This window comes from Nesoenas mayeri (assembly GCF_963082525.1).
Source record: "Nesoenas mayeri genome assembly, chromosome: Z".
NCBI lineage: Eukaryota > Metazoa > Chordata > Aves > Columbiformes > Columbidae > Nesoenas > Nesoenas mayeri.
The window spans coordinates 57192154-57210803 of record NC_137542.1 but is presented as its reverse complement, the minus strand read 5'-3'; the positions used below and the strand labels follow the sequence as shown (position 1 = coordinate 57210803).

Below are 18650 nucleotides of genomic sequence, written 5' to 3'. Positions count from 1 at the left end.
TCTCTTCTGGGAAGATGTAATGCTAAAGTCAGATGGACTTAATGTTGTGCAAGTTCCAGAACCATAGAAGATAAAGCTGGAAGGCACACTGAGATTTGATCCCTCACTCCAGCACAATCTTGAAATTGCTTACCCCTCTCAAATATAATCTAATATAACCATCAGATTAGATAATAGGTAATATTAATTTGAAAGGCAATCACTGTTTCTTAAAAAAACTACCAATAAGCAGTTAGGTTTCAAAAGTAGTATTGCTTAATTATATTTTAAGCTTCTGTGTGTTTGGAGTATGGAGGGTTTTACAGGAGAAAAGAGAGAATATGTGTTAAATAAACTAGTTGCACGCATATGTGCACTGATTTTTACAGACTTTTTTTTTTTTTTCTTTTCAGCAACGTTGGAATTTATAAAAATTACAGTTAGAATAAAATATTCAGTTCAGTTAGAAGAGTCCCATTTGGGCATTGCTGTGGTGATCTGTCCTTACAGAGTCCACAACCATGGTCAGAATGTCATTTTACACGTTCACCACCTTCCCTGCTGATACGCTGCTTATCTGGCTGGCTGGACAGCCAAGTGCAGCAAATCCAAGCAGCGCTGTTCAAACAGAACCCATCACATTCCCTCATGGCCACTGAAGCAAAGCTTGCACACACAAAAGGCAAAAGGTTTGTTTTAAGTTTTTCTTCCCCTAACCGAAAATATTTTCTTAGAGCAGCAGTTCTTGCTGTCACTTTTTATTGTGTATCTTCACAACAGAATTTGAAGGAATTATTTGACTGTAGGTTAGGAAAGGGGTGAGCAGTAAGGGTGAACATATGCTGTGTTTATGTTTTATGTCCATGCAGAGGTAGACCTGATCTTTCAACCTAAGATTGTAAAGATTTGTTGGACAGTTTTGAGAGTTTGTATCTGCTGTATTATTTCTGCACTAGGAGTATTTAAGTTGGCTTCCAGGGTCCTTTATCCTTGAACTGGAGAGTTTTATGTGAGTAGCACAACATGCTGTAACATAGATCCTCGTTAGTTTTCTGTTTTTCTTATATAGTTATTTTGGCCATTGTCGGCTGCAGGGATTCACCTGACCAAATATAGATGTCTGCAGCTGATCCAGTCACCCTAGACTCGTTTTCTAATCAACAGAGAAAATTACACACATCCAGACTGTGATTTTATCTCATCCTAAAATAGCTACCTAAAATAGGTTAGGTGAAGGCCACTGTAAAAGGCTTATTTATCTCTGTTAACTATAAAGGGAGGTGAAAGTTTGTAGACATTTAAAGAGTGGACCTCTAAATATTAGAGGTGTAAGCATCTTAAGTTTGATGAGGTAAGTCTCACCTAAGACCTTCACTTCCCTCCACTAGTGTTTATTCTCTCCTTCTGAAGCACTGGGACATTTCATCTCCTGTGCTCTGACCTTGCCAATAGTAAAGCAGGAGACAATGGTTTACTTTTGCACTAATTTCTATTGATTTAAGGATTTATGACTGTAGGCTATTTATAGGAGAAATGCCTGCCGTTCTGTGCGTAGACTGGAATCTCAGCTAGCACAATCCTTTCACAGTTTTCCAGAAATAACTGTCAAAACATCAGGAACTTCACCTTAGCAGTACAGAACTTTCTGAAAATGTTAATTGAATTTTTTATTAAACAGCACATGAAGCAAATATCGAAACTGCTTCTTGCTTCAACAGTGAGAAATGTGTGAAAGCCTACAATTAGCATGTTCCTTTTCCATTTTCAGTATTTATCTGGAATTAGCAGTAATTTTTTCTAATGATTTGCAAGGAAATCACTTCTGTTTTTTCTGGTTTACAAGCAGGATGTTTGCTGCACACTCACCACAGAGGTAGTATGAGTATTAACTGTATGTCAACATCATTCGGCAGATTTACGCTCTCTCAAGGCAGTTTTCTATAGGTGTGGAAGTAGATGGTGCATCTTCTCCATTTATAGGATGTTTTTGGATGAACTTTCCTTTAAACAGTTTTTGGTAATAGCCGTGGGAGCAGACATTAATTTAGTGAAATTAGTCTTAAAGTCTGATAGCTGCAGATAACTGAACAATCAGTTATGGTATTTTGGAGCAAATGTATAAGTAGGCTTAGTCGAGAACTATCAGAGAGGAGTTGTACAGGCTGTACCAGAAGTGAAGAGAAAGAAAAACTGAAAATATTTATTCCAACAGTGCATAACTGTTATGGAAGCATGTTCGTCTTTCCTCTTGCCAGCATGGCAGGATGAGCTTTACTAATGAACTTGAAAAAGCTGATACATTATCATGCATTATCTGAAAATACATTTCACATGAAATGTTCATTTTCGAAGACAAATGTGTGGTATTTAACTTTAGAACTTAATTGTCTTTAGGGAGAAGGGGTTGTTTCCAAAGAAAACAATACTTAATTGAGAAGCAGTAAGACCTCCTGAAGGAGGGGAAAGAAATTAAAACAACATTGTAAAATATGGCCCCTGTAATTTAGTTTTCATTTTGCAGTAGCAAGGAAAGAATATAGCCCCCTTGACCTAAGCGCTGCAGAAGTGTATGGTGATTCCTATTTATGTCAAAAATATGAAAGTACTTGGAATTTTTTGGAAAATGGTGAAATTTGATATCACACCAATCTTGCAGCAAATTAGGACCCTTATTCCCTTAGATCAGTGTACACATACACACATGAGTGTCTGTTTAATAAATTTTGCTAGCAAGATTGGCTATTAACTTGGGTTTTATATACGTATAACTGTAGTTACATTTTGTTGGATGTCAGTCAAAATTTCAGCTGAAATGAAAAAAGTAAGAAACGGTGGTTTTGTACAGTTCAGCTCACAGACATGTAAAACGTTAGTATAGGAATACAAGAAGACAGCAATGGAGGGAAACCTCAATTTTCCCTAGCTTTCTTGCAGCAGAGTTAAAAAGGATAAAGGTGAGTAATGCTTTCAAGAGGTACTCTTCATATATATACTCTCTTTAATTTGTTACATAATGGGCAAAGTTACATTTTGGTAGATTCAAAAGATACTAGTGAGATGGAGTGACTGCTCAGGTTCTGGAATGTGGTAGAAAAATATTTTAGGTGTAAGAATTAATGTTTATGAGAAGCGTATACATACTCTATAATATGGAAGAACTAGGAATGCTTGCTTTATTTGTTCAGGTTTTTTTTCTTGATATGCTTTATCTATGTTTTCTGTACTGCATCCCCTCCAAAGCTTCTCACACCCCTCATAATGTCTGCCAGTCCCTATTCCCAATGTGGAAAATCTCTAACCCTTCATAGTCCCTCTTACTAGAATTTATTAACCTTTCCTCGCCTTCCTGCCTCCAACCTGTACTGACCCCCCTGAGACTGCTCTTCCCATCCTGGATCTATTCTATCTGTGCAGTAAAACTGAGTGTTTTTCCCTGAAGCACTGGCCAGGGAACTGAATTTTGTCTTCGCTGCTGTAGTCTTGAACGTTCTTTATAAGCAAAGATCCAGGAGAATTCTTTCAATCCTTGACATCAGGCTGTAGTTTTATGACCTTACCAGCTTCATGGTTTCATCTTAGGGGTAAATTTTCCATTCCTGTGCCACAAATCATTTTAATCTTTTCTTGCTGACCTTGTAAAATGCCCTCTCTGCATTGTTTACTCCTATCGGGGTGTTACTCAAGTGCTCTGGACAGTTTCAGTTCAGATAATTAGCTTTTGCTTGCTGAGAAATCTGCTTCAGTTATTCTTCACTTTGCCTGTTAAACATATTTCTAGGTCAGAATAGATGTCCCATTCTGTGTTACGCAAAATTATGTTTCAGGCTTCAGTTTCTGATTGAGAGGCATTGCTGTTAAATTCCGTCAAAGCACTGCTACGTGCTTAGCAGCAGCAAAGCCATGTGTGTAGCTTCCTAGAGAGCTAACGCAGATGAAGAAAAACCCAACAGAAAAATTATTTGGTGAAGTTTAGTGTTTACCTGCAGCAACAGATCTGCATATATGATACAAAGGGAAACACTCGGGTCAGAACAGGCTGTTAGGGGTGAGACTATTTATGAACCACCCCAGAACTGCACGTGAGCTCGGACTGCACATGTCTCAGAAGAAATGCAGGTGGAAGAGCACACGAGGGAATAGTGATATCATCACTTTTGCCTGCCACCTTTCTATGTATTTATGAGTTTTATGGTTTAAGATTACCACATATTATTGTTAAACTTTTAAGTTATTATAGGTAAAATTTTCTAAAACTGGAGTTTATTTTAAAAGAACTGAGAGTCTGAAGTGAATATAGTGCTTAGTTTAAAAGTAAAGCAAAAAATACTTATCAGTAATACAAATTTTTTATTTAAAACAATAGTATAGCAACTTTAGAAAAAGGTATAGGTAGTTTTAAAAACAATCACCACTATGTTCTTATTTTATTACACAATTGTTTAAGAAGATAAATCTTTTCATCCAGATTGAAAAAAAAAAAAAGTGTCTTTCAAGGTGGGTGGGTTTTTAATTGACTTTCTGTTTAAGTCAGTATTATAAGACAATATGTTACCTGAAAATAATTACGAAAGCCTACTGTCAATGACACATAATGAATCTGTTGTAATCTCTTCCACAGTGACAGTGAGGAAGGTAAATGTGGAGTGTTTCTCCTTCTGTTAACATTTTTAATATTTTTGCTGCTTGACTTCACGAAAATATTTTCACAATCTTTTCCCAGTATTTCCTAATGCAGGCTACTGTGCTTGTATATGCAATAAACATTGCCAAAGGCTTTTTTCAGTTTTATTTCATTTGAAGAACTTAATGCTTTTGCAACAACAAAAGTACCAAACAACTTTTAAATCATGGCGAGGAATTGTCTTTTATAAGTGCTGTATTTTCAGATCTGTGGGTCACAAAACTGGCCACATCAGTTCTATGGATAAAATTGTTTTCAGGATTTTTATGATAGGCTTCCAAGTCTTCATGCTCCAAAGATAGGCTATCCAAAACAATCAGCCATTACAGAAATTATTTTTTCAAATGTTGAAGATGTTTATGTGATGCTGCATCCTGCATTTTATCATTCTTGTTATAATAGACATTATTATCTGTTTGCAAAGCTGAGATATTATGTGGATTTTTTTTTAATTTCAGAATTTACCTTATTTGTTTCAGCTTTAAATATTATAAGAAACAAGTTAAATGTTTTTGTGTTTCTTTGTTGAATTTTTTTGATCTACAATTAATTAACTGAAGTTTGTGATCTGGTGTTCATATTTTCTGACTCTTGAAGCTGCCATTCATAGGATTTCCTTACAAGCAGTATTTGCAGTGAGTCAAGTCTTTTGTGCTAGGTTTCCATAAAGCAATGTTAGGCAATTTAATTCCCTGCTCTTCTACTTCTCTTACAAAGAATGAAACTACCGTGGTAAGTAGGGTGAGAGCTTGCAGTTTGCTCTTAACTGCTCAAGGTTATTGCCTCCAGCCTGAGCTCCTGTTTCTCGGGCAGTTAAAACTGAAGTACTATCTTGTTTGTGTTGGGTTCCATTGCAAGGCACAACTTTAAATGAAACAAGTTATTCTTTAAATGTGATCGTGGAATGGCAAATCCCCTTTCCATCTCAAAGCAACTGAAATCCCTTCCAACCCTAACCGTTCTATGATTCTGTGAAATTGGCAGCATGAAGTCCAAAGTGCATCAGGCCTAAGAGCATTGCCTGCAGGTCTAGGAAGGACATGGTTCCTCTCTGCACAGTCCTGGTGAGACACATCTGTAGTGCTGGGTCCAGTTCTAAGCTCCCAGTACAAGAGAGAGACGAACATACTAGAGTGAGTCCAGTAAAGGTCTACAGAGATGATTAAAGGCTTGGAGTACTTGGCACAGAACGAGGGGCTGAGAGAGATAGGGTGGCTCAGCGTGGCAAAGAGGAAACTCATGGGCGATCTTACATATAAATATTGAAGGGGGCAGGAGGGTGAAGCAGATGAAGCAAAGCTCAGTGGTAGCCAGTGGCAGGATAAGAGGCAACAAGCACAAAACTAATTACAAAAAATTCCACTTAGATGTAAGAAAATGGTTTGAGATTTGTTTGTTTGTTTGTTTTATTGGGTTTTGGTTTTTATTTTTGGTGGGGGGTTTTTTGTTGGTGGTGGTTGGTTTGGGGGGGAGGGGTGTTTAGGCTTTTTTTGTTTGTTTTTTTGCTTATTTTTAAAATATTATTAATGGTGGGATTGGTCATACAATGAAACAGGTTACCCAGAGTAGCTGTAGAATCTTCACCCTTGGAAATATTCAGAATCAAACAGGACAGTGACCTGAGCTGCCTGTAGTAGTTGACGATGCTTGGAGCAGGGGGTGTTGAATTAGATCATCTTCAGAGCTCTCTTCCAACCACAACAATTCTGTAATTCAGTATTAGTAGATGGATATCTACCTATGTGCATAGGTAGGGCAAGCCAGGAAAACACTTTTTTTCCTGCTATTAACACACTTACTTTTCTGGAGAGCTGGGAGGTAGGACCTTCTTTGAGCTGGAATTTTGTGGTTAGCATTTCCAATGATAAAAATGGTTACCTGCGTTATTCTAAGTGTAAAGGGTACAGAAGTTAGATTCATTGCTCTTTAAGAATTAATTATTTTTATATTTAAAATATTCCCTTTTCCCCCTCACTCCCAATGTTAAGACCTAGTCTAGAATGATCTCTTTGTTGTATAGCTGTTTAGAATTTTTACTTCTTTAGGATTATATGATTGGTAAAAATTATTAGGAATTAGGTAAGGAATTCAGTGTTTTGGTCTTTTTTTAAAGCATTGCTCATTTCTAAAATAATCCAAAAATCTACATAAGTAGTGTTTATTATTTGTTATAAAGTAGGTTTATATGCCAGTGGATTAATAAAATTACTTTTATGTTCAGAGCTTGTATTTGTTTAGTTTTTAACAAATTGTATTCTGTGGATGTTCCATGGTTTCAGAAGATTTATAGGGCTGCATTTAATGGCAGTGTCTTTTGTCCGCTCTGGAGCATGTGCCGTGGTGGTTTTAAGTGTGCTGTCCATGTTTTACAAGTTAGAAATTTAGCAATCCCCGTCAGGGCTGGGCCACACTGTCTCAGGCTGTGTTTTTGTTGGCTGGTAGCCAGTACCATGCTATAAAATACGTTTACTTGACAGTAGAAAGTGGAGAACCACATTAACTACAAAGTTTTAAAAGGCTGGCTAAACACATGCAATAAATATTAATAAAAGAAAAGGCCACCCACCTTTGACCTTCAAATACTTGTTATAGCTTTGTGTGTTTTAGAGTTACCGTAGCATTTTGACCGTTACATAACGATATCTAAGAATCTCTTATTTAACTCACACAACTTAATACAACCATGTATTGGTCATTTTTGTTGCTTGTGGCAGGGATCATGCATCTAATGTATTATCAGAATTCTACATTATAGTTCGGAGTTACCTGTAAAAAGATTGTTGTGCTTTAGTTGTCTCATATTAAGCAAGCCAGTTTTATTTGTACCTGTAGGTAAATGGGAAGTTGTAGTGCTCTATGTATATCTGTGTAGAATGAGAATGTTTTACAGAGAAACCTTTTAAGGAATGGTCAGTTGATTCATGTAAACTTATCTCACTCAATTTTCCTTCTTAAACAAGAACACAAAGCAGAAAAACAGCTCAGAAGAGAATAATCCATCATGGTGTAGTGAAATGAAGTTCTGATTCATGCTGGCTGAATGGGCTTCAGAAATTTTTCGATATTTTTTATGCTGTGTGCCTCCTAACATTCAAAAAAAACGGGATCTGGACCAAACCAGAAATAGCATGGAACGTGAAATGGGAAGTGATTCAGAAGTCACTACAGTTGATACATACCATTCTCTTCCAGATTAGGTGGTTCTCACTTCCAAAGTTACAGAGCTATATTACACCCCTAATTATTTTAGCTTTGCTGTATTGCTCTGGTTAATACATTAATGGTTCCCATTTTGTGAATTTCATGTGCTGTATTATGTAAAAAAAGAAGTATATACATAGATAATTTAAAGATAGATGTATGATACTGGTTGAATGTTTTAAATTATTAATCTACTTTGAGAAGAGCCCATTCCTGATTTTTGAGAAAGGTGAAGTAGTAAGCTTGGAGGGAAAACGGGCTAGAAAAATGAGCATTGTTCAGTTAAATACTAACAGGACGATGCATCCTGCCAGCTCTGGATACATTTATTACACAGGTAACACAAATACTGTTCAGACCCCTCTTAAGTCTCTCTGAAACTCTTTAAAGGGTTACAATCTCTCAAAAAGACATACTTTTTTTCCTCTCCGTAAGTCAGATGCAGATACAGGTTTTGTGTTGTGTTGTCCTTTGTGGCAGATTGTGCCCACTTCTTTGCCTCTCTCACGTCAGCAGCTTGTGTCCTACAGAGTTTCTGTACTGACCTGCTGAATCAGGCTGAACACAGTAATCACGTGGAAATCCAAAGTCACATGGAGAACCACATTTTGTCTGTAAAAGAACAATACTCCTAATGTCTAAAAATTAGTTTCTCTGCTGACCAGAAGGGTGACAAGACTGTGAGACATTGGCTTTAAATAGCAAGTTCTTCTGGGTGTTGTGGGGGAGGAAGAACCAAGAGTGAAAATCAGCTACTCTTCTGTTTCTGCAGTCAGCTAGTGAAAGGTCATCACTGTGTGAGGAGAAGAGAAGATAAAGAACAGGATGGAAGAATTGATAATTAAAAATAAAAATGCAGAAGTCATGAAGGCCTGTGTTGCTATATCTGAAGCACTTCATTGTTCTCCCTCAAATCCTGCCTTAGCTTTACATTTACATTAGGTCCACAAACACCCTGGAGCTGGCAGCCTGTGGAAACCGCTGGTTGTCACATTGCCACCAATTTGTGTTTCCTTCTCTGCCTACATCCATGTGTTGTCACTGCTTTTACATTCTATTCTGCTCTGGAGTGGAACTGATATTCATTCACATATTCATTCACAAATTCATTCATGTGCTTAGGCTTATTCCTGCTACAGTGTGACTTTGATCCACTATATGTCAATATGAATATTAATTCTAAGATCTAGATGAATGAACAACTAACTATCAATATGTTGCTTTATTTCAGAGTGTTGTGCGTTGCCTTTGGCATCCCAAGCTGAACCAGATTATGGTTGGTACAGGAAATGGTTTGGCCAAAGTGTACTATGATCCTGTCAAAAGCCAGAGGTACGTAATCATGATTAATGATTAATAACATTATTTTTTTCTCAAATTTAGCCAGTTTCTGTGACTCTATGTTTATACTAAGAAATGAGAAAAACTGGTTTAGTAACATTTGTTTTGCAGAGTTTTACTTATTTAGTAACAGTAGAAAGAAAAAAAACAACCAGCCAAACCCCCAGTTTATTTCTGAAAAGCTGCGTGTTTTCCTCTGGGCTTTTCGTGGTGCAGTATGCTAGCTGTTCTATCTGAATTTACAAATACTTCCATTTTTCAGTTGCATGCAGTCTGCAGTAAGTATAACCAGCCTTTCATCTGACCTATTGGAGGTTGCTGATGTGGTGTTATTGAAAGGATGTTTATTGTATTTAGTCTTTCTTTTTTGTTGTTGTTTTTTTTTTTTTTCCTCTGAAGTAAAAATCTTATTTGGAAGCTTTAACTTAAACTTCAGTGTCTGTGAAGTAATACTGGAAGATCCAAATTGATAGGGGGCAAATCAAAGAAGCACATTCCCATCTTTCTACTAGTCTTCTACCCCACCCCCACCTGTGATGTCTGGGTTTTGTCTATACATCTGATGGAAGGGTGGTTGTGATTCATCAGAAGGTGACTTGTCAGCCTGGAATGAAAAGAAGAGGACTTAACTAGTCTATAAATACTTCTTTTGCAATTAATTTGCTTTTACCATCACTGGCATCCAAAAACATACTGTGTTACAGTTCACAGCATCTGTATTCTGACTGTAACCTGGACACCTGGATGTGAAGATAAACTCTGGTTTACAAGATTATCATAAATAAGTTTTATTTTTCTGGTCTTTGTCAATTTGGAGAACGAAACAGTTGGTCATCATTGTTTGGACCCTGCTCCAGCAGGCAGCCTGAGCCTCCTAGGCACAGACCACAAGAGCTCTAGCTCAGTTTTGTTCCCAGTTTGTTTCATGGTACTTAGCATAAACAGGAAAGTACCACCAGTTTAAACCAGTCTTGCTGCAGCCAGGCTTATGCAGCCTTTCCTGCCTTGGTGTTACAGACACCTCTGGTTAGATAACTGTTTGCTGCTTAGGAAGAGTACTAGGAGCGAGTCATTGCCCTTGGCTGGAGAGGAGCACCTTCCATGTGCCCGCTGCAAGTACTGTGGACAAATGAAGTGTGAAATGAATCTTCCATGCTTACTTCTGCATGTCATATAAACTGTTCTATAACAGAAACACTAATCTCTCTACACTCCTTCACATGTGCATGAACAGGTGAAGATACGCACATTGATGAATATTTAAAGTGCTATATAATTTTGTTGGTACTCTGTCTTGAAAAAAATGGTTTCTGTTACATATAACAAACTAACTGAACTGCTGTATGTTTCCTCCTAGGGGAGCAAAATTATGTGTGGTCAAAACCAAACGAAAAGAGAGACAAGCAGAGACTCTTACACAGGATTACATTATAACACGTAAGGAATTTAAACTTATTTTTATAGCAGCATCCTTAGCTCTTTCACAGGTGTAAAATTTTTTGCAGATCATTTACCTTTATATTTTCCCATCCAGAAAGTTGTAGTCCTTCATAAGTATCAATCGTTGATATAAGGTGTTAGTGCTTTATACGAACTTCTTGTAGCCTTGTACAGCCAGAAAGGTATATATTCTGTATGCTCTGTAAAGTTGTTGATAATGATTGGTTTCTAGATTGATGCACCTGAAAGCCTGGAAGGACTACTGCCTCAAAACCAAACCAAAACAAAAATAACCCTCCAAAATTTTGGAGCTCGCCTAAATCTTCGGTTTTCCAAAACTAAATTGGTGAGTGTAGGTGGGTTTAGGAAGTGTTTTGCCACTTGGGAACATGAACAGTAACAGTGGCAAAATCAGAGATAGTAGAGATAGTTCTTGAACACATTCCAAGTGATTTTTCAAAATTTAGAACTTGCCCAGAGTTATATAGGGTTTTAAATAGCTTAAATATCTATCTAGCCTGAAGGTTATACTTGTGTAAGAACTTATGTTCATATTAAGGCTCATTGATGCGTAAGAAATTATCACTTTTACTATAAAATGTTCAGTGATCTGCCTTTTCCCAAGGGTAAATTTTACAAGAGGATGAGAGGATAGACTGAAAGATTTTGGCCCTCTCCATTAGCATTGCCCCGTGTAGTATTTCTTTTAAAATGTGAACAGTCACACAGTTGTGCTACCCTGCTTCCTTCATCCTCTTCCAGTTCCATGGAGTTTGGACTCAACTCTGTTTTCCAGTAGTCTTGGACTTAGAAATAGCTAAAGGTATTTCTGGCAGTATAAGAAAAAAAAAAAATAGAATAAGAAAGTCTGGGCAGTCTTGGTAACTGGGCCCATATCAAGGCACTTTTGTTCTGGATTCCCATCTCAGGTACTTTCCAGCCACACTTGTCTCCTTCTTATGTCACTGATGCAGATGTCCAGCTCCAGTTTTCGGGTAGCAATGGGTGGGATAGCAGCTGGCAAAGATCAAGGTTATTTATCTCATTTGGGTGTTCTTCTCAATCCATCTTTATTACAGCCTTGACTATATCAGCATGTGGTCTATTATCTAAATACTTGGTGTGCATTGTCATTCATGTTTATGCTGTAAAGAGCATTTGTGATTTTTAAAAAAACTTTCTGCTTAAAAATCCAATGGGACTTGTGTATTCAAAGGCATTTATAAATGCCATTCAAAGATTTAGGTCCCAGTTATGCAAAGTTTCAGGATTTTATGGCTGAGTTTTAGCTGTTCAGCTGTTTCTTCCACATGATTTTGAAACAAAATAAGGATCATAGAATCATAGAATCATTTTGGTTGGAAGAGACCCTCAGGGTCATTGAGTCCAACCATAACCTAACTCTAGCACAAAACCATGTCCCTAAGAACCTCATCTAAACACCTTTTAAACACCTCCAGGGATGGTGACTCCACCATTTTCCTGGGCAGTCTGTTCCAATGCTTCACAACCCTTTCTGTGAAGAATTTTTTCTTAATATTCAATTTGAACCTCCCCTGGTGCAACTTGAGGCCATTTCCTCTTGTCCTGTCACTTGCTACTTGGGAGAAAAGACCAATGTCCTCCGTGCTACAACCTCCTTTCAGGTAGTTGTAGACAGTGATAAGGTCTCCCCTCAGCCCCATTTTCTTCAGGCTGAACAGCTCCAATTCCCTCAGCTGCTCCTCATCAGACTTGTGCTGCAGGCTCCTCACCTTCCTCTGCACTCTCTAGTACTTTAATGTTCTTCTTATGATGAGGGGCCCAAAACTGAGCACAGTATTCAAGGTGCAGCCTCACCAGCGCCAAGTACAGTGGCACAATCACTTCACTAGTCCTGCTGGTCACACTATTCCTGATACAAGCCAGGATGCTGTTGGCCATTTTTGGCTACCTGGGCACACTGCTGGCTCATGTTCAGCTGCTGTCAGACAACACCCCCAGATTCTTTTCCACCAGGCAGCTTTCCAGCCACTCTTCCCCAAGCCCATAGCGCTGCCTGGGGTTGTTGTGACCCAAGTGCAGGACCCGGCTCTTGGCTTTATTGAACCTCATACAATTGGCCTCAACCAAATGATCCAGCTGGTTCAGATCCCTCTGTAGAACCTTCCTACTCTCCAGCAGATCAACACTTCTACCCAATTTTGTGTCATCTTCAAACTTACTGTGGGTGGGCTCGATCCTCTCATCCAGATTGTTGATAAAGAGATTAAACAGAATTGGCCCCAATACTGAGCCCTGGGGAACACAACACGTGACTGGCATCTAACTGGTTTTGACTTCATTCACCACAACTCTTTGGACCAGGCTATCCAGCGAAGAGCACGGCCATCCAGGCCATGAGCTGCCAGCTTCTCCAGCAGTGGGAAACAGTGTCAAAGGCTTTACTGAAGTCTTAAGTACACAACATCCACAGCCTTTCCCTCATGGTGACTAGGTGGGTCACCTTGTCACAGGAGGAGATCAGGTTGGTCAAACAGGAGCTGCCTTTCATAAACCCATGCTGACTGGGCCAGATTGCATGGTTTTCTTGTCTGTGCTGTCTGATGTCACTCAGGATGATCTGCTCCATGACCTTCCCCGGCACCAAGGTCAGATTGACAGGTCTGTAGTTGCCCGGATCCTCCTTCCAGCCCTTCCTGTAGATGGGTATCATGTTAGCCAACTTCCAGTCAACTGGGATGTCCCCAGTTAGCCAAGATTGCTGGTAGATAATGGAAAGTGGCTTAATGATCACCTCTGCAAGCTTCCTCAGCACCCTTGGGTGTATCCCATCTGACTCCACAGACCTGTGGGTGTCCAAGTGGTGTAGCAGGTCACTGACAATTCCCCTTTGGATTTTTATTGCTTTATTCTGCTCCTCATTCCTGTCTTCTCACTCAGGGGGTTAGATACCTGTAGCACAACGGTTCTGACTGAGGCAAAAAAGGCATTTAGTACCTCAGACTTTCCCTCATCTTCTGTCACTATGTTTCCCCCCACATCCATCAGGGGATGGAGATTCTCCTTATCTCTCCTCTTACTGCTAATGTATTTATAGAAACATTTCTTGTTGCCTTTCACAGCAGTGGCCAGGCTCAGCTCTAGTTGGGCTTTGGCCCTTCTAATTTTCACAGAATTCTTGTATTCCTCTTGAGTAGCCTGCCACTCCTTCCAAAGGTTATGGATTCTCTTTTTTATTCCTAAATTCCAGCCGCAGGTCTCTATTCAGACAGGCTGGCCTTCTTCCAGGCCGGCCAGCTCCCCTTTCAGCACACAGGGACAGCCTGCTCCTTGTGCCTCTAAGATTACCTTCTTGAAGAGAGACCAGCCGTCTTGGACTCCTTTGTCCTTCAGTACTGTCTCCCACAAGACTCTGCCAACCAGCCTTCTAAACAGATCAAAGTCTGTCCTTCGGAAGTCCAAAGCAGCAGTTCTGCTGACCACCCTTCTAACTTCTTCAAGAATAGAAAACTCAGTAATTTCATGATCACTATACCCAAGGTGACCGCCAACTGACATGTTGCCCGTAAGTCCTTCTCTGTTTACAAACAACAGATCCAGTGGGGCTCCTTCCCTATTAGGCTCACTAACCAGCTGTGTTAGGAAGCTTTGCTTCCATGGGCTGCAGAAGCCTCCTAGACTGTTTTCTCTGTGCTGTGTTTCCAGAAGACATCTGGTAGGTTGAAGTCCCCCATAAGAACAAGCCTAGTCACTGGGAGACTTCTCCCAGCTACCTGCAAAATATTTCATCTGCCTGTTTATCATGGTTAAGATACTTGCATATAAAGCAATGCAGAAAATGTTGTAAGGATTTGCTTTGCAAATTTTAAAATTTGCTGCAAACTTCAGGAGCTTTTCAGAGCTTAGATGTCTGTCTTTGAAACTTACAGATAGAACTGGAAACAACTGAAGGTCTGAGAAGTCCTTTTGTGAAGTGAACCAAGCCAAGCCCTTTTTCCTTCTCCTCTTTTTTTTCCTTCTCCTTTTTTTTTTTTTTCCTTCAGACTTCTGGCTGCTCTTTGATCTTAGAATTGCCTATAATGGATATTTAAAATGCAGGAATGTTGGTTTGAAGGATTAGATGTTACTTCTAAAACACGGGAATACAAAGTTTTGATTTCCCTTAGGCAACCTTGACTCCACAAATGACGAAAGCTTAGATCTGTGTAATAGTCACCTCAGATGCTCTATGCAGACCGATGAAGCTTAATCCTTGCCAGCAATTGTCCCAGGCATTTCTCATTGCCTTTCATACTTGATGAAATCTGCAAAAATAAAACCTAAACATTTATTTCCAAAGATATACTGCCGTGTCACCTGGCTGTGACTTCAGTCAGCCTAATAAATTGAGCAGGTTTCCAGAAACAAGCTGAAAAATCAAACTGATAGGTCCCTGGATTCTGCCTTCTGTTTATTTTTTATTCAATATAGAGTAGGTGCCTGTAAGTTCAAGATTTGTCTGATTTTTTTTTATCTTTGTTGTGTCTTTTTGACCCCAACACAATTTCCCACATTTTGGGAAACTGCAGCAATCAGTGCACGTGAATGTGAGAGCTAAACCTCACCACCAGAAAACAATGTCCCTTAACATGGTGTTTCTCTGTTGAAAACAAATGTGTCTCTTGACTGAGCAGACCAAAACTGTTAAAATGATTGAAGATACTGTAGCAGGTTTATGAGGAAACAGAGGTTTTGAAATCTTGATGATTTGGCCAGATTATCTAAGTTATGGGTATTCTTCCAACCTTGATTAATCTAATAATTTAAAAAATAATATGGTTGTGACTTCATATGCAGAAACATTATGGTTTTGGATCATTAAGGGGATTCTGCCTGTCTGTGTTTCAGATCCAAAAATGCATCTAGGGTTTTGTTGTGCTTTTAGAGTATTAGAGAGCTGTAGAAACATGAAAAGTTCAGAAGAGAGCAACTGGTTTGTCACAATGCTAATGTTGAGAGCTGAATGACAGAGGAGTAAATTAAATATGCATAAACTGTGCAAACAGTATTTGAGATGAAAGGCTTCTGCCTGAAGGAACCCTGGAAATCTGGCAGCTTTCATCTTTGAAAAATTGAGCAGAAAGAAGCCCTCTAAAATACACCCCAGTAGACCACTGATTGGATACAGATACCTGGGAGGCTGTTTCTGCCACCTTTTCCATTGCAAGGAAGCATTCCGGTCTTTGTAATTAAAATGGAATTTAAAATGGAATTTCTAACATTTCTTCTCCTAAATGTGACCTTTCAGCCCATGCGCTTCCGATGTTCCGTGAACCACGACAGCGAAGCACCAGGAAACAGCTGGAGAAGGACAGGCTGGACCCCATGAAGTCTCACAAACCTGAACCTCCAGTAGCAGGACCAGGTAACCCAGGCATAATAATTTGAGGCCGTTGTATGCCAAAGGAACAGTCATGCTTGAGTTCTACACTCATTCAGATTTGCATTCAAACTTTTTGGGTGGTGACTCTAACTACATATGTATGGGCACTGTAAAACACTGGTCTTTGATTGGAGTGGTTACCTGGAATAAATTAATAATCACAATACCTTACTTTGTTATATAATCAGTAAAATACTTATGCGAATGCAGCTCTGAATTAGCCTCTTTCTATAGTATTAAATAACTTCTTCGTATCAGATCACTGTTACAGTTAGAATATGACATTTCTGTGTTTATTTTTAAACACTTTTTTCTAAAATACTATTTTTTTTTTTCTTTTTTTTCTTTTTTTTTTTTTTTGCTACAGGTCGTGGTGGGCGTGTTGGAACTCATGGAGGTACCTTATCATCATATATAGTCAAGAATATTGCACTGGATAAGACAGATGACAGCAACCCTCGAGAGGCAATTTTACGTCATGCAAAGGAAGCGGAGGAGAATCCATACTGGGTTGCTCCGGCATATGCTAAGTAAGGAAACAATTTAAAATACAAGTAATATTTCTCAAGGCCAGTGGGAGTTTTCGTAAAAATAGAACACGTTTTCAATGGTATACTTTGCTTTCTCTTGACTGCTGCCATGAATATGTAAACCAAGAATATGCCATACTCTTTTATGAAGATTAAGAGTTTCTAGGAGGTTAAATTGTTGAAATTTGACATTTCTGTTTTAAAAATGTACCTGTCAAAGCTAGGAAATTATTTTAAAGCTTTCTGAGCTGATGAGAATTTATAATCTTCTACAAACCAGTGTCTGAAATTACACTTACTTTTTAATAAGCTACTGTCCCATTGACAGACTGAGATTATAAATTTAACAATATACCCTCTCGTTCTGACTGATACTTAGGTTAAACCTTCAAAATATTTACTTGATGTTATGACAGCATATTTTGGATAATTTCTTGAAAGTCATAAATTTTTATTTGAAATTTTCCTACATAAGGACCTGAGTACCTGCCTGAATTAACTTGTTGTTGGTATTAAAAATTTTGACAATAAAATCTACAAAGTCCACGTAAAGAAATAAATGTTCATTTGTTGTTAAATAAAGAGCCTCATCAAGATTATGGTAGTAAAATCTCGGTAATCCTGCAGATGGTAACTTACTCATTTTAAATAGAATGTGTAAGTGTGGTGTTATGTTTCTAGAACGCTTTCTACCAAAGATTTTTTTCTTATAATAAATACAATTAAATAGCATTAAATAAATACTCTCACAATAATACCAAAATAAATACTAAATATATACATGGGATACTGCTAATTAATAAGTATGGCATTTGATTTTGTACATCAAATCAGTGTATTACACAGTGTCACCCTTGCTAGCAAAGGGAGTGTTTGAAAGCCTGATTCTGTAACAGATGTTGTAATTAATATGCTAAATATTGATTTTTAATTGTTTAAGAGTTCATCTTTGCTAGAGATGAAATTTACTTTGAATGTGTAGGCAGCTGGTTTTATTTCAGATACGCAGCTATCTGTTCTCCAAAGTAAATACAATCACTCAGTCCATCAGGTAGATAGATACCTCAGTATATTTTTGGCTCAGTAACTTCATTGATTATATATTACGTTTCATCCCTGACACCTGCAATGTAGTAGACATGAAAGTTTTAAAACATAGCTGTATTACAGAAGGCTTACTGTGTCAGGTGGGCAGATCTCATTACAGTTCCTTGTTAAAGATGTAGCTGCAGGGGAAGAAGAGAGCTGGCTGAGAAGCGAGGAGGATGCAAGTCCAGACTGCTATTAACTTACACACCAGACGGTGATATGTATGTGGGGGAATTGGGCTGCAGCCAACAGCATGCTGCCTTGATGGTTTTGTCAGCTGATAAATCTCATGCCACTGAAACTGCCATTATCCTTGCTTCCAAAGCTTGACTTTGATATGTACTCTATGCAAAGAGCATTTTTAATAATAATAATGATTATAATAATATAATTGTTGTTGGTTTTATTGACTAAGACACTGAAATGCAAAAACTTTCTTTAAAATTGTGTTATGTTCTTAATTTTCAGAAACGGAGGTCGATATTAACAACTGCAGACTAGTGGCAGTCATAGGTTTTGTTAGCTGTTGTTTGCACATGCAGATAATACAGAAAGCTGTGCTAATTTTATCCTGTATCTGATGTTACAGGGCATGTATGTTTACCCTGCATATAATGCATCTTACAGCTGTTCTTATGGATGCATATTTAATAAAGTATGCAAATTAAAAGTAATTGATATTGATATTATCACATAATACTGGGTTGGAAGAGTGTCCTCAGTGGCCCTGCTAAAATCAGGCATTCTTAATACAGGCAGTATACAAACCTAGGGAAATGGGCTGCTTTACCTATAGCATAAGATATACTATAGAGTTAGGAAAGGTGATATTCTGATACAAACTTAGAATTACATACTGTCTTGAGACCTAAAAAAACATACATCGCATATATTTTACTTTTTTAAACAGTATTAATTCTTTTTACTACTTATTTCTCAACTATCTGTTTTTCACTTTTCTTATAGTTAATTTTCATGTAAATTT

General features: G+C 38.2%; 1 protein-coding gene across 1 annotated transcript in view; it reads left to right on the top strand.

Moving 5' to 3' along the window:
* The window catches only part of WDR70 (WD repeat domain 70), a 127152-nt gene that overhangs the window by 101521 nt on the left and 6981 nt on the right, over positions 1 to 18650 (top strand). The window contains exons 14-17 of the mRNA XM_080362484.1: positions 9093 to 9193; positions 10560 to 10639; positions 15912 to 16028; positions 16414 to 16576. Coding sequence (XP_080218610.1) covers positions 9093 to 9193; positions 10560 to 10639; positions 15912 to 16028; positions 16414 to 16576 — 461 coding nt within the window. The remainder of the gene's footprint in view (positions 1 to 9092; positions 9194 to 10559; positions 10640 to 15911; positions 16029 to 16413; positions 16577 to 18650) is intronic.